This window comes from Oculina patagonica, chromosome 1 (assembly GCF_052425735.1).
Source record: "Oculina patagonica isolate OP01 chromosome 1, crgOcupat, whole genome shotgun sequence".
Taxonomy (NCBI): Eukaryota; Metazoa; Cnidaria; class Anthozoa; order Scleractinia; family Oculinidae; genus Oculina; species Oculina patagonica.
The window spans coordinates 39,002,727-39,016,777 of NC_135758.1; the positions used below are offsets into that span (position 1 = coordinate 39,002,727).

The 14,051-nt window shown below is 39.9% G+C and overlaps 1 protein-coding gene and 1 long non-coding RNA gene across 3 annotated transcripts; both read right to left on the reverse strand.

Annotated features, from left to right (window-relative positions):
- Nucleotides 1-768: 768 nt before the first annotated feature.
- Nucleotides 769-6,298, reverse strand: LOC144650566 (collagen alpha-1(XXVIII) chain-like). Of its 2 annotated transcripts, none has more exons than XM_078510271.1 (6): nt 6,151-6,298; nt 5,934-5,993; nt 4,694-5,275; nt 3,943-4,152; nt 2,170-2,280; nt 769-1,090 (listed from the first exon to the last, which is right to left on the reverse strand). In XM_078510271.1, the coding sequence occupies exons 2-6, from the start codon at nt 5,989-5,991 to the stop codon at nt 849-851; spliced, it is 1,203 nt and encodes a 400-aa protein (XP_078366397.1). In that variant the 5' UTR covers nt 5,992-5,993; nt 6,151-6,298; the 3' UTR covers nt 769-848. The 2 variants fall into 2 exon arrangements, with proteins under 2 accessions (XP_078366397.1, XP_078366401.1); XM_078510275.1 differs by having other exon boundaries at nt 4,694-5,303.
- A 6,296-nt stretch (nt 6,299-12,594) lies between these two features.
- LOC144646908 (uncharacterized) lies at nt 12,595-13,227 on the reverse strand. Its single transcript, XR_013569493.1, has 2 exons — nt 13,142-13,227; nt 12,595-12,731 (listed from the first exon to the last, which is right to left on the reverse strand). It is a non-coding gene; the product is annotated as an uncharacterized LOC144646908 (long non-coding RNA).
- Between the last annotated feature and the right edge of the window lie 824 nt (nt 13,228-14,051).

Sequence of the window (14,051 nt, forward strand, 5' to 3'; positions counted from 1 at the left end):
TGAAACACGTTGTTGAATTGTGTTAGTTTAAGTGTAATAAATGAATATTAACTTGTCTTTGTTTTAGACTCTGTTTTTGTGTACCATAACAAAAAGTACCCAGATAGAGATCAAAAACAAAGAGTTCGATTTCTTGATGTTTTAAAACAGACTGATGAATTATTTTGCACGACGGAGAAAAGCAAGCTCCGTGTGCACAGAAACCTGAAAAAAAGAGGAGGGGGTCGGGGGTCGGTAGAATTTGGAGAAACTTTGCAACACTTGCATCATCGAGAGTAAGAAACTGAGATCACAGGCAAAGTCAAAGACAAAACTGAATCGTGGGCAGGATTGAAAATTAAATTGCAGTGATTTGGGGGTTTTGTGAAACCTGAGACTGTTTTATTCCGTGCCCGGTATAAAAGTACAGATTCATGCATGCGGTTCGAAGAAAAAACGACCATCCTCCAAAATACAGCAACTTGCACCAATCCAGTTTTTTCCATTGCTTTGGACGTCAGATACCGTCAACTTGGGCCAACGTCATAGAACAGCAGGTGTACCAACACGTGACTATGTCCCAGACTTCGGGACGGGACGGGATTTTTTGACCAAGTTTTCATCATCACCTGAGGGGGGAGGGGCAACAAACAAGGCTAACCAAAACGCGTTAGCCTGCTATTTTCAGAAAAAAAAAATAGATAGAAGATCGCTCGACTTCTTCAATGACGTGATATACTCAAACAGAAAATCAATTCAAGAGATCTTTGACAACATTTATTGCTTGGAGAAACTGCCTTCGTATACTTCGTGTTTATGTCAATTATCTACATTCAAAATATCATTAGAACATTATAAAACCAGGCTGGTTAGCTTTGCATCTCATCAGATGCAGTGCATGGTCTCATAGAGCCCTGATTCACTATGGAGGAGCCTTGACTGCCTGCCCAGGCGTTAACAATTGGCTCATATCCATCAACCGTGAAATACCGGATACAACCAACAAAGTTGGGTGGCATATTCTTGCTTTCTGGCGCTCCTAAAAAATAAGCCTTTGATGACGGTATATCAAGGCTGTTACCCTTTCCAGGTATAATAGCTGGCGTTGAACCTGATAAAAGAAATAAAACAAATATCGATTAGCTACTTAGGGGCGGGTGATCATTTCATGGATGGATACTCTGAAAGAATATTTATGAGAGAGTTTATACCCCATAACTTTCACTCCTACATTTACAGGGAGTTCGTTTTCTTGTGCTGATAATCAAAAAACGCATCCCTCGAAGTTTGTTCAAACATGCATCCAGCCCTTTCGATTAAAACTGGAATTTATTTATTGCTTAGAAACAAATTAGCCTCCTTCGCATGCATCTCGGCTTTCGAGGAAAGACTAGGAACAAACGAAAGGGAAAAAATGTTCGGGTTGTAGCCAGGCATGTTAAAAAATTCGAATTAATAAGTTTTCACTGGCTAAAAATATTATTTTTGGACGTTTCGGCCACTACTGTTGCCTTCTTCAGCAAGATAAAAATGCAAATGTTCAACGGCGTCCTGTTAAAATATGTAACAAATGTGTGATAAAAACTAAATGAACTTTCCGAGTGCAACAAAAGTCTCTAGAGCATTCTTAACGAGTCTCTGAATTCTTAATGCTATTGTAAACGTTTAGTAGCGCTATGTGTTCGTTTATAGCGTTCCTATCTCGCACAGAATGCCAAGCTTCAAGAATTAGTCGTTGTTTCCACACCGTTGACCTGTCAACAATTTCGACGCTCTCCAAATCTATTTGATGGTCGTTAAGCATATGGTGTTTTGCCAACGAAGAGTTTTTATCCAATGTTGCGATAGCCCTCGCGTGTTCTTTCATACGTGTTTTAAGCGCGAGTGATTTTAACAGGACGCCGTTGAACATTTACATTTTTATCTTGCTGAAGAAGGCAACAGTAGTGCAGTGGCCGAAACGTCCAAAAACAATATTTTTAGCCAGTGTAAACTGATTAATTCGAATTTTTAAACGAAAGGGAAGTGAACAAGAAATACTAGAAACGCAAAACGCGCTTTCGTTTCTAGTCTTTCTCGTTTATTTTGTTTCGTTCCTAGTCTTTCTCGTTCACTCCCATAACGTTGGCCCCTAGTCTTCTCCCAACAGTGGAGTTGCCTGCGGACGAGGCTAAATTGCCATGGACATACTTTCATCATCTGCACCCACAATGTTAATCTTTACAGACTGTTCATTGCGGGCTATATGGACTTTGTGCCAACCGTTGTTCAATTGCTGGTTACTCTGTATCCTTCTCTCTCCTAGCAGAAAAGAAAAGAAATCAGTAACGTAAAGTAAAACGTGTTTATGACTGATTAATTGCCAAAATTGGATTTGACGCCAACTTGTACTCGATAGAAAGATTCTATCTTGGCATAATTTAACGGGGTAAAAGGCCAGCCATCAACGCAGCTTTTTATCCGTACAAATGTTCAATTTATAACTTTTTAGTGATCTCAAAATTTTGACAGTTTCACGGTTTCGAATGGTGTGATCGCTAAATGACGCAAGCAAAGGATTCGGTCAAAGAGAAACCATATACTCAAACTACAGCACAACAGCTAACCAGCATAAGTAGAATTCTACTAGTATACTCATTCAAATGTTGCAATCTGATTAGCTTAATTATTGCACACTATCAGCTATTAGCATAACCACACTGACCTACTATTGGTAATCGCGCAATCTGATTGGCTAAACAGGTGCCTACTATCGATCCGTAGAAGGCTCTCGGAGCGCGCGCTTAGTCTTCGCTGAATTTTATCAATCAAAACCTTCAATAAATCAACTCTAGCTATATTTTGTGTTTAATAGATCACAATAGGTTGTGTTATGCTAACACAATAGCCGATTCCCTCTATAGCGCGCGCCTGCAGGGAATCACGGTAGTTGTATTCATCAAACCATGCGCGAGACTTAGCAATGTGCATCGTTGCTGAGTCTCGCGCATGGTTTCATGAATACAACTACCGTGATTCCCTGCAGGCGCGCGCTATAGAGGGAATCGGGTATTGGACGGCTCGCTCTCGGTTTCTACCGGCTTTTGATAGTTGACTCGGGGCTTCGCCCCTCGCCAACTATCAGCCGATAGAAACCTCGAGCTCGCCGTCTAATTGTTAATTAGTGGTGTGCAGTAGCTGAAGGTCGTCTACAAAATGGCGACATTTTCTCGTTCCTCCGAAGTTTCGAAGTAAGTTTATAAATATTATTGGAAAATTCAATTCTCGAAAAGACTAAAAGAAGGAAATTGACCTTAACAAAATTACTGAATGAACTGATGAAAGTTTCAAATCACAATTCAGTCCGGCGCGCGATTTTGCTAAAGCGTAAAATTTAATACTAGTTCACGTGTAGAAAAACAATTAGATATCATTATTTGAAAAAGAATTGAGCCAAAATTCTACTTCTAGATTATTCACTCTCAATTTCTATGAGGTGATGAGAGAGAATAATCTAATTGTTAAATAGTTTCTACAACACAAAGATATACCACGGAATGTCACAGTGCAACCTGACTTTCACACTTTTATAATTTCTGGCGACAAATTTGTGCTGATTATTGTATATTTGTATCCATTTTAACATAGCTTGCCAAAACAAGGGAAAAGCTAACTAGGCTATGGGAATGTCTGTTTGAAAGTGCATGCAAACAACGTCCAAATCAGAGGATTTAACAGCCCTTTTCAAATCTGGAAGAAAGTTCAAGCGGCCGTTGACACTTGCTCGTAGCCGAACCGCCTGGCACTTTCTTTAATAGTATTTAAGTTTATCAAATGAGTACTCCTTCACACGCAAAAAAAAGAAGTCAGTTTTAAGTTGCATTTTGTTACAATTCACTTGATTTCCCTCGCATTGATATTGACAAAATGGTGCAAAATTGTGATCACCTAAATTCACTTGGTTTGCCTAAGAAAAAGTCGTACCTCCGCCCAGATTGATGTTATACCCAAGTCGTTCGTCCTTGTATCCAACGTACATACGATCTACAAAGCTGCCTTGAGCCGACATTATAACACCAGGACGTGTCATGTGGCTTTTAAACTCAAAACGGATATCATCTACTTTGCGCTTCTTCTTGGATTGGAAATCGTTTATGGTAATGTAGCTATTACCAGAGGTACACACACATGAACCTGACGAACAAATAATAAAATTTGTTTTTTACCAGTTCAAACCCCAAGTAAAAAGAACAGCAGAACGCAAACTGAAACATCATTATCATCATCATCATCATCATCAATCTATATTTATAAACGATATCCAAATCATCATACAATAAACTGATGGGAAATAACGTTATGAAAAGACCTGGCTAATGATTTTTGTTTTATTTATGACCAAATTAAGTGGGCCTTGAACTGACATCACCCTAAAAAGTGTTTGCAAATGGAAATAAAGGATTGGAGAAAGACAATGAGAAAGATATCACTTAGTCAGTGACAAAAGCTACTCCTGACAAGCAGAAAATTCGGAGGCCTCCGCCAGCTGGAGTCAAACCTATGGCCTCAAGCACACCGGTCGGACGCTCTACCACTGAGCTACAGGAGACCGGACTTGATGGAGTTGGCCACTAGGCTAGTCATATGTTCCACTTCTGTTGGGAGACCTCGATTTTTTTCCTAGAAGCTTGCGTCACTGACTGAATAATACCTTTCTTAATTGGGCTATACTTACCACAGGCTATCATACGGGGAAGTTTGTTCAACAGATCACCAAAGTGGTCGGCCGTCACCACATCCTCATCCCTCTCTGTCACCAACTTAAGCATCTTATCAAGAGCATAGCTGCTAGTACCCATGGTCACGACCAGAAGCCGAACGCCTAGTTTGCGCAAATTCATAGAAGCTATCTCCATGTCTGGTTTTTCTTTTGCTGCTATCACCTGTTTGCCATCAGTTAGTAAAATGACAATCCTGCGCGTGCTAGTCGCTGACTTTGCAAAGACTTCTTGGGCCGCTTCATTCAGTGCCAGGTCGATTTGTGTCCTGACAGTGTAACTTGGTGCTCTGGGGAATTCCTGCGACAGTCCATCCACAGCTCTTTCAAACTCTTGCTTAGACGGATATTGTCTTAATTCAGCCTTAACTGAAACCGACCTACTGAGCTTGATAATGGCGGCTCGGCTCTGGCCTGTTGCTACACCTAATTTCAGAGCTGCCTGCTTGACAAAGTTCTTTTCCCTCTTGAAATTGGCTGGCGAAATGCACTCCGAAGAGTCCATGATGAAGGTCACATTAACTGGGCACTGCGATATCGCTGATGAAAACATGCTGTTGTCAGACAACTGTCGAAATACAGGTATATCGTTGTTGCCTTAATATCATTTAAACTTATCCTCATCGGGCCCATGAGGACTCATTTATTAAGCTTAAAATGGTGAAGCTCATTTCAGTTCATTTCACGTCCATTAAAGTTTTCTATACGGGTGACTGGCACCATCGTCCCCCTTGCACAGTTGAAAACCGTTACGCAGGTTGCTAAAGTTCAATACCGTTAAACTTTAAATCAGGTTAGAGTGGTTTGAGGCAGAAAAATTGGTGAAAATAAAAGAGTTTACTAGTAAACAAAAGTACAAAAGAGGGGTACGAATGGACAAAAACTGAAGAAGTTTAAAACAAATTGCGATGTGAGTTTTTTTGAAAAACTGTTAGGCTGCACAGTTTTCAATTTAATCTCATTTGTTTGTACTGAACTTTTAATTATAACGAGCGGGAGACATATTTGTTTCTAATGAAGCTATGGTTTTGTCATTTAGATCCTTCGTTAGCAATTATGGTTCATTATAGCATTTGCAAAACGCAAAAATATTCATAATATTTAGTATAACGATAAAAAAGAAGGCTAAACTCAGCCATGACGTAGTCCCTTTTTGACCTGTTTGCATTTAGTTAATTTAACTTTACACACCACTCACCTTTCGTTTGCTGCGCCAATGCTAACAGTGAAAGTCCCAGAATCATACAGCTATTCATGTCTTAAAAATACAAATAAAATGAGAAATATGTCTCAGTAAAACATGAAACAGAATTGTGAGGGCACTACAGTAAAATGGAACTAGAATAGGTAAACTGGGCGAGGAGACGTTCAATTACAGAAAGTACGTGTGAGAAAATTAACGTAGAATCATACACCTTGGTTAAACGCCCCCTAGAACAACTAGAAACCACGAGATTCACAGATTATTTTTGATGAATGTCTGTTACCAATGTGGAAAGTTAAAATGAGGTTAGTTAATTCGATGTTGAATCTGTCAATCAGGTGAACATTTCGCGCGAAAAACGTAGGTCATGTTGATGGTCTTACCAAGTTGAACCTGCCTGTCATAATGCCATTATATTACGTGACATCTGTCAGGTACCTGTCAACTCTCTCCTAGGTCAATGGCAACGGTCCCGCCTTCCCATCGCAATCCATAGCCCGTAATTCCTAAACGTACCCGAGAGTCTCTGCCAACATAAAAATCAGGCTACATCCCTTCGTCTGTAAACTTTTGTTCGCGGTCATAGTGGTCGAGCTTGGACAGAGGAAGGTCCCGGTCACAGTTATAATTATAAGTATGATCAATTAATTAATGAGGTTTATTCAACCAGGCAAAAATGTGACCATACATTTATTATTCAAAGGCTGAATTGCCTCATTTCGATATTGGCTCGAGAGATTTACACTTCCTTTGAATATGATTCCAAGTGCTTAAACCGATTCCTAGGTCGCCTCTAAGGTTTGTAAATTTTGCTTTTTAGATAATTGTTCGATTAATGCATTACCAGTTTAATTGCCATGAGATTGATGGGAAACGTCAAAAAAAAAAAACGTCTTCAAATTTGTCAAAGTAAATCAGTTGATATTTCATAACTTAGGTCGTACATTGTACTAATGCTGGGTTTCTTTTTATTTAAACGAATTCAACGGTCATATTTAGTAATGTTACCCTTATTTTGCGGCTATTGCAGCAGGCTGTGGAGCAATTGTCCATTGCTGACTGTTGAACCTCGCGATTTAACTTAAAATACTTGTTTTGAAAATGATTGTCAGTGGCATGCAGATTTGTTGCTACCACACACTTTCCTGTTCGTTAGCTTTTTCAAATCTTCCAATGTCAAGCGTTCTGTAAATCTGCCACAAAAATTGCCCTATTAAGTTATAGACTTATGAATAATTCTTGAAATGGCAAATACTCATAGATAATCGCTAACAAACTGAAATAGTCATAGGCAACACAGTTATATATTGTTCAGATATTAGCAAAAGCTTCAAATGCCAATCAAAAAGCCGTTACGAACGTTGGGCGTTTTAAACACTACGCAAACCCGCCTTCGACTCGATTTCGTTCAAACTGGTTGAAAATTATTATATACAGCCTCATTTATATTAGCCCGGTAACTGGGCTGGCCAGGATAGCGAAACGAATTTTGTCTTTTGTCTTTTTACCGAGATGAAAAGTGGTGACGGGATCATCTAGACGTAAAATTGAAAGAATTAGCGTTAGCATCCTAAAGGTGTCGCTCTCGTTTGTCTAAAAACTCATTTACGTTTACTTTAAATCCGGACTAACAGGAATCATCCTCGTCTATAGAATTGTCGAAACAAGCCATAATAATCCAATACTACTGGTAGTTCTTGCACTAAAAGCTTATTTCAGTCGCAAATAAATTGTCATCCCAGTTACCGACACCAAGCTGGAGTGGTTAAATGCGCAAGTTTTCGTGCTGGTTGCCAAGATATTGGCAGTAAAAAACCCGGAACAGCCAGGTTGAACGGGCTCATATGAAAATAGCCTTAAAAACTTCTTATTACTCCGTTGTTTCGGAATATTCAACACAAACGACATTCCATGGGAAACCTGGCTGGCAGATTCTCGCTCCTTGCTAGTGGAAAATTAAAACAGTGTGCCAATTTTGAGACTTACTGTTTGGTAATTCAGACCAGTATCTTGACAATTTTGGCCTATTTTTAAGCCAAATCGCAAAATTTAAGTCCCGCAAAATATGCCCGTTCCATTTTCGCGAAATTAAGTTCCCGAGAAAATAAGTAGCAATCAGGTATTTCAGTGATTACCCGAACTGCTGAGATGTTCCTTAGTCTCTTGCAGATGTAACCTTTCCAAAAAATATTAGTACTAATCAGTCAGGTACCATCCTTTTCTCTGGTCTACAGGAAGCCTCTTCCCTTGGAATGTTTCATTATGAGAATCTAAGCCTTTGCATAAATTATTCCTTTATCTTGCAGGTCTACACCATGAAGGAAACTGTTCTTGTGATATTTTTTCTATCCCTGCAATTCTCTCCTTCAACCTCAGCCAGCGGCAAAGAAATCCTTCAAAAGGTAACCGACACTTTTGCTAAGATCACGAACGTCGGCCTTGGCACTTACTCCCGCTCAGCAACCGTTGCTGCACTGTCCAGGTTACAACGACGTGAGAACAGTGCCAAGGTCAAAGAAAGTTTGAATCAGGTAATCTCCACGTTGGCATTGTTGGACATCGGAGGAGGCATCCTAGTTCCTGGCGTACAGCATGTCGTTAACACCGTTGCTAAGGATAGTGCATTTCGAGCTACAAGAAGAGCCTTCGAAGTGTACAATGGAAAAATGGTTGGTCAACTTAACCGAAAAAGCTGGTCTTCGCTAAAATCGGCTGATATGAAAAAAATACTTAAAGTACAAAAGCAGAAAATATTGTCAACCTTTTCAGACGATGTGGCAAAACTATCAAGACACAGCAAGACACTGAAGTACATCAAAAGGGCGAAGAATTTGTTCCGCGTGAATTCCGTAGCAAAGGTGTTAGGCCCTTTGTTCGATACTATCTCGGTTGGAATCAACACATGGGCTTTAAGTACAACAATCAGAGATTGCAACAATGACCCCAGAAATTGTAATCGTGGAGCAATCGCCTCAGCTTCACTTGGAATTGCTTCTGGCATAATTGGTGTAGGAACTTTCGTTGCCGCGCTTGTTACGACAGGCACTGTCAGTGCAGTTCTCGGGCCTGTCGGTGCTCTTGTGTCTGTCACTCTGGCGATATGCGCCACACTGATTGAATTGTATTATCCGGATCCAGCTCGTCTCAATGCATTAAGACGTGAGCAACGACTGAGTTTCATGAGACAACTAGACCAGTACTCAAGGAAACAACTTTATGCCGTTCACCGATTTATGGCGGAAAAGAAGGTGGAAAGAAGCGACGTCTATGTTGTCAATCAAGCACTTTTACCGAGATATTTTAAGCCAGAAAATGAATTAATATTCGGGGAAGACGCATCCAAAAACCCACGAAGAAGTGTATTCATTAAAGGAGAGTGTAAAAACCCTTGGAAAGGTATCGAACGATTTGAAGCAGGTAACCCAATGACTTCGTCTGCAAAACATAGGTACTGCCCGACCCTTGTGGATGGAATGAAAATGTGGCTCGAAAGCAAGAATGACGAAACAGGCTATGGCTTTTTTGGATTCGTAAAAAATGCACGAGTTGTTAAAGGCGATTATGGAAAGGATAATTTTAAACCTAGTAAGCCATACAAAGGTTCAATCGTTCTCATCAACACCGATCAAGTACAACGTTCAGAATTAAAGAAGCAACGGGAAACTCATTTGAATCAAGACCTTCGATCGATTCGCATAAATACTAAAGAGAAGGGCAGAGGTGGTGCATACGATGATCTCGTTTCTGTTGGAAACATGGAAAATCTACACCAGAATGGATGGGTTCGAATCCGAACAGGGGATGGAAATGATGCGTTAAACATTGACGGATTTCCCAGCCGTCAACAAGGCCGGTTAGAGGCTATTCTAGGCTCTGGTCATAACACGCTATCATTCCTTGGTATGCCAGAAGACAAAAACCTTGAGATCGAAGGAATTGAGTACGAACCACAAAGTCAAATGTTGCACTATTTTCTCGGAAGTAACCGCAACAAGCACTATGTTGGCACGGTTAGAGGAATCAAGATTTTAAGCGCCTCTCCGTTTCAAGATATTATACACCTGTTTGCGTCTACAAAGAGCCAGAAGGGCGACGATTTCACTGTATTTAAATTCAAAGGAAAAGCAGATTATATTTTCGACATCAAAAAGGTTGCTGGGTCGCCTGGTGACGTCCCGTTTAAGTTTAAGATAATTGATAACACAGACAACGGACAGAGCGAGGAGACACTGAAATGCCATAATCATAACCCGCTGTTGAAAATTATCAACACTGGTACATCAGGTGTTGCCAATGATATTCTTTATCGTGCAGATCGCAGACAAATTTTGATATATGGTAAAAACTCAAGCCAGCAGGACCACAGTGACATTGTCAGCTCTACAGATGACACTTCTACTGCAGCAGCTTCGCCCGTAAGCAGGTGTTCAGGAGAGCCAAGCGATGGAAATCATCCCAAAGGAGGCATTGGTAAAAGGCTGCTTGCCATTGTGTCTTTCCAGACGAAGTGCCCTGGCGTAATCAAGGCCGATACTGACGAAAGTGGAAACTGCATGATGGCCACCAGGAAGGTGTCGAAACTGGATACAATTTTCTATGACGGGAATCACTACTCCACTGATTTCACCCGTGATATTAAAGCTATGGAGGGCATGGAACCCACTTCGTCCAAGACGTCCGTCTGCACATTGAAGTGCCCCCAAACTCAAGTGACCCGTTCAACCAAGATAGAAATAGGACTCAGACCCAATGGTGTCCTGATCATAGGAAGCGAGTTGTTCTTGGATCCTTGTGACATGGGAAAAGAGGGTGTATTGCTTTTGAAGAAGAAATCTTGTCTGCTGTGGGAACTACTATTGGAAGGCACACCTACGAAATTTACTGGTAGCGGCAAAAGACATCAACTGTATGGCTTCAAGAAGATCGTGAATGAAAATGGAGATACAATAGTGGATCTAAGCGAAGAAAGAAGAATTGAGATCGACTTGTACAAAATGTACGCGAAGAAAACAGTGAAATCCTTGGCTGAAACTGCACGACATGATCGAAGTAGTGAGGTGGCTGAGTCACTTGAAGAATGTTACAGCAGCTCGATGTCACTGGGTAGCGCCAGCATTTGCCGACCGTGAGCAGTTGTGTTATGGACGCAGGGAGCTGGAGGCTTTAAGGACATACCATTTCTGTGCAGAAAATTGGAAGTAGTCCTCGGAATGTTGAAGATCTCAATAAGAACGAAGCTCTTACTTTGATCAGTAACAAGAAAATTAAACAAAGTAAATAATTTGGCCTTAATCCACTCCGCGTTTAAAAACAATCATACAGAAATTACGACATGAAAAAAAGTCAGTAAAAAACAGGCGCTCTTGTCTAAACATATAGCTGGAATACCAGTAATTGACACTAAAGGACCAAATGCCACCAGTACCGGCCAAGTATAGAGGTCTAGCCATGCATGTTTGCTGAAAATTTGTCTTTTCGAGAAATGTGAGTCAGCAGCTACCATAGTTACCATTCCATCGGAACTATGGTTTAGGAAAAGGCCACATCTGGTTTTATTTTAGTATACGTGGTTTGCGTTTCTGTAGCTAAGGTGTGACTTTATACAGCTTGTAACACTCGAAGCGGCAAAAATTAAAGTTGTCAGTCTCAGAAAAGAAACTACTAAGTCAAAAGAAGTTATAGCCGCTCTTAACATTACATGTAACCCAATGGCTAATAATTGGAGGGGAGAAACCTATTAAAGGAACGACTTGTGTGTCTGAGAAATAAGAGTCTCGGCAACTGTGATAAAGGGGCGGGGCTATACATGAGAAAAATATTTTCAGATGCTGCATTCTTTCCAAATATTAACCGATTACTATAAATTAAATAAATTTTGTTTTGACAGTCAATCCTCCCCTCAAAACTGAGATAGGCCCACCGAAAAGGCCTTTTGACTAGAGAGCTATTCAGTTCACAACATGGACAACGAAACATAACTTCTCCTACGATTTATTTTAATGTCTGCAAATTTACATAATTTGAGAAAATTTTCCTTTGTCTTCTCTTCACGAGAGGCCTCTCATCGCTGGAACCTTTTTCTTTTTCTGATAATACTGATAATGAAAATTTCTACTTTAGGTGAAGAGCGCTTTGTGATGTCCCTGTAAATAGGAAAAAAGTGTCCATGTTTTTGAGAACCAACAACGCTTAAATTGTGATTGACAGAGAACTATTCGTTTTAACTGGTTAATTACTACGTTTTAGGCTATTCAAGTTGTATTAGCTTGTGTTACGAGCGAAAACTATTATAATTTAAGAGCTGATTTTTTCTTGGCACATTTTGGTACCTAAAGATCGCTGGAGATGCATGGTAGAGGTATCTTCGGCAATAATCTTTAAGCTCCCTTAATGTCATCCGCTTTAATTGTTGCACTGACTCTTGTTCCTTTTCCTCTTGAAACAGAAGCTGATAAACCCCGCCATGTGACGGCAAGTAGTAGACACTGAGATGCTTAGCATAACTAACGTTTTAATTGCGTTGCATCTTAACCTTTTTTTACATCTTGACAATTACGGTTAAAAGTAGTTTAACTTCAGAATAAACTCAGAAACGCAGCAGCCGAAAAGGAAACAGTCCATACAATTAATGCATGACTGAAATATCTACCTTATTTCATGGAACAGCATTTTTTGCCATGTGTTTTTCGCATTCTCCAATTCCAATATTGTCTGGGCATTCATCATCTATGCACTTGTCGTTTTGATAGAAATCCCCACAAGAAAACATCCGCTTCTGCTTTTCTTCTTCACCTGTTTATCAAAAATCAACAAGGATAAATATCTCAATTCGTTATTAAGACTGACCAGCAAACTTTGGGTAGCGAGATATTAGAAATGTTCCATCTCGAATCGAAGGACCGGATTTGTCGGTAACAGACATCGACCAACTGTACAATATCATTTTATTATATAAACTACAGTGGTATAGCGAGTGGTAGAAAAACGATAAAAATGGTATCACATATGTGTGTATAAAAATGATATCCACACATGTGTGATATCATTTTTAAACATAAATTTCATATCTCCGCGCAACCATGTATTATCCTCATTTTAATATCTCTTCGTCTGATAGTTGCCAGGAGTAATATAATTTTATGCTGATCAATTCACGGTTAAAAAGAAGTACTGCATGAGTAAGCGAAAATTTATCGACATACCTTTTTGATGATCCCGTCCGGGAGCTGCATCCAGCATCAAGGCAGTCAGCAAAAGCAAGAACCAAATAGTCTTCATGGTCGACAATCCTTTCAGTTCAGTTGTTGAAAAGAAGGCAGAAAAAAGAAACGTTAGTCAATGTTTAACTAAAAAATTAGACTGTATTTTTTGCCATAGCACATTGTTTCAGCCACAAAGAAACATAAGATGCAAGGAGCATAAATTAACTAACTTGCGCTTGGTTTCTGCAACAAGCTAACGTTACAAAGAAGTGGCAAATAAGAGACTACTAAGCGATAAGCGGTATTTATTTCAAAAATCGATGAACCTCCGGCCCCCTGGAGACAACTTTTTTGAGAACATCATAAACAAATCTATAAATGCAACGCATCTCGGCGAAGGCTATATAAATTTAAGCATGGATGCCCCCAAAACCAGAAAACAAACAAGTCGGCTCAATCTTAAACTAAACTCAAGGTCAGTCTCGTAGGCCTGCCAGTTTATCGTTCGGAAAATGCGACCATTGTGTTTACAGTTTTTGTTTTAATCAAGCGAAATTACAATTAAATCCTTATCAGTGTGGCTTCAATACAAGTATAAACGCAAAAACGAAATTGTAGTTCTGCAGGAAGCAAAACGGAAACATCATCAATTTGAGGCATAAGTGAGAAACGACACCGGTACCGCTAACTGTGTTTTAAAACACAATTTGTTCACTCGCCTCGTTCAACACCTCTCAAACGAGTTCTTAAGTTTACTCAGTGTTACATCACGTTGACAGCGTTCACTGGCAGAAAAATGGTGTCGTGTTATGATTGGTCTGCAATGATATCGTGCTGTGTAGTGATTGGTCCGCCAGCATTTGGGTGGGCTAATTTTACAGGAACACTGACGATGTTTACCAATTTCTTT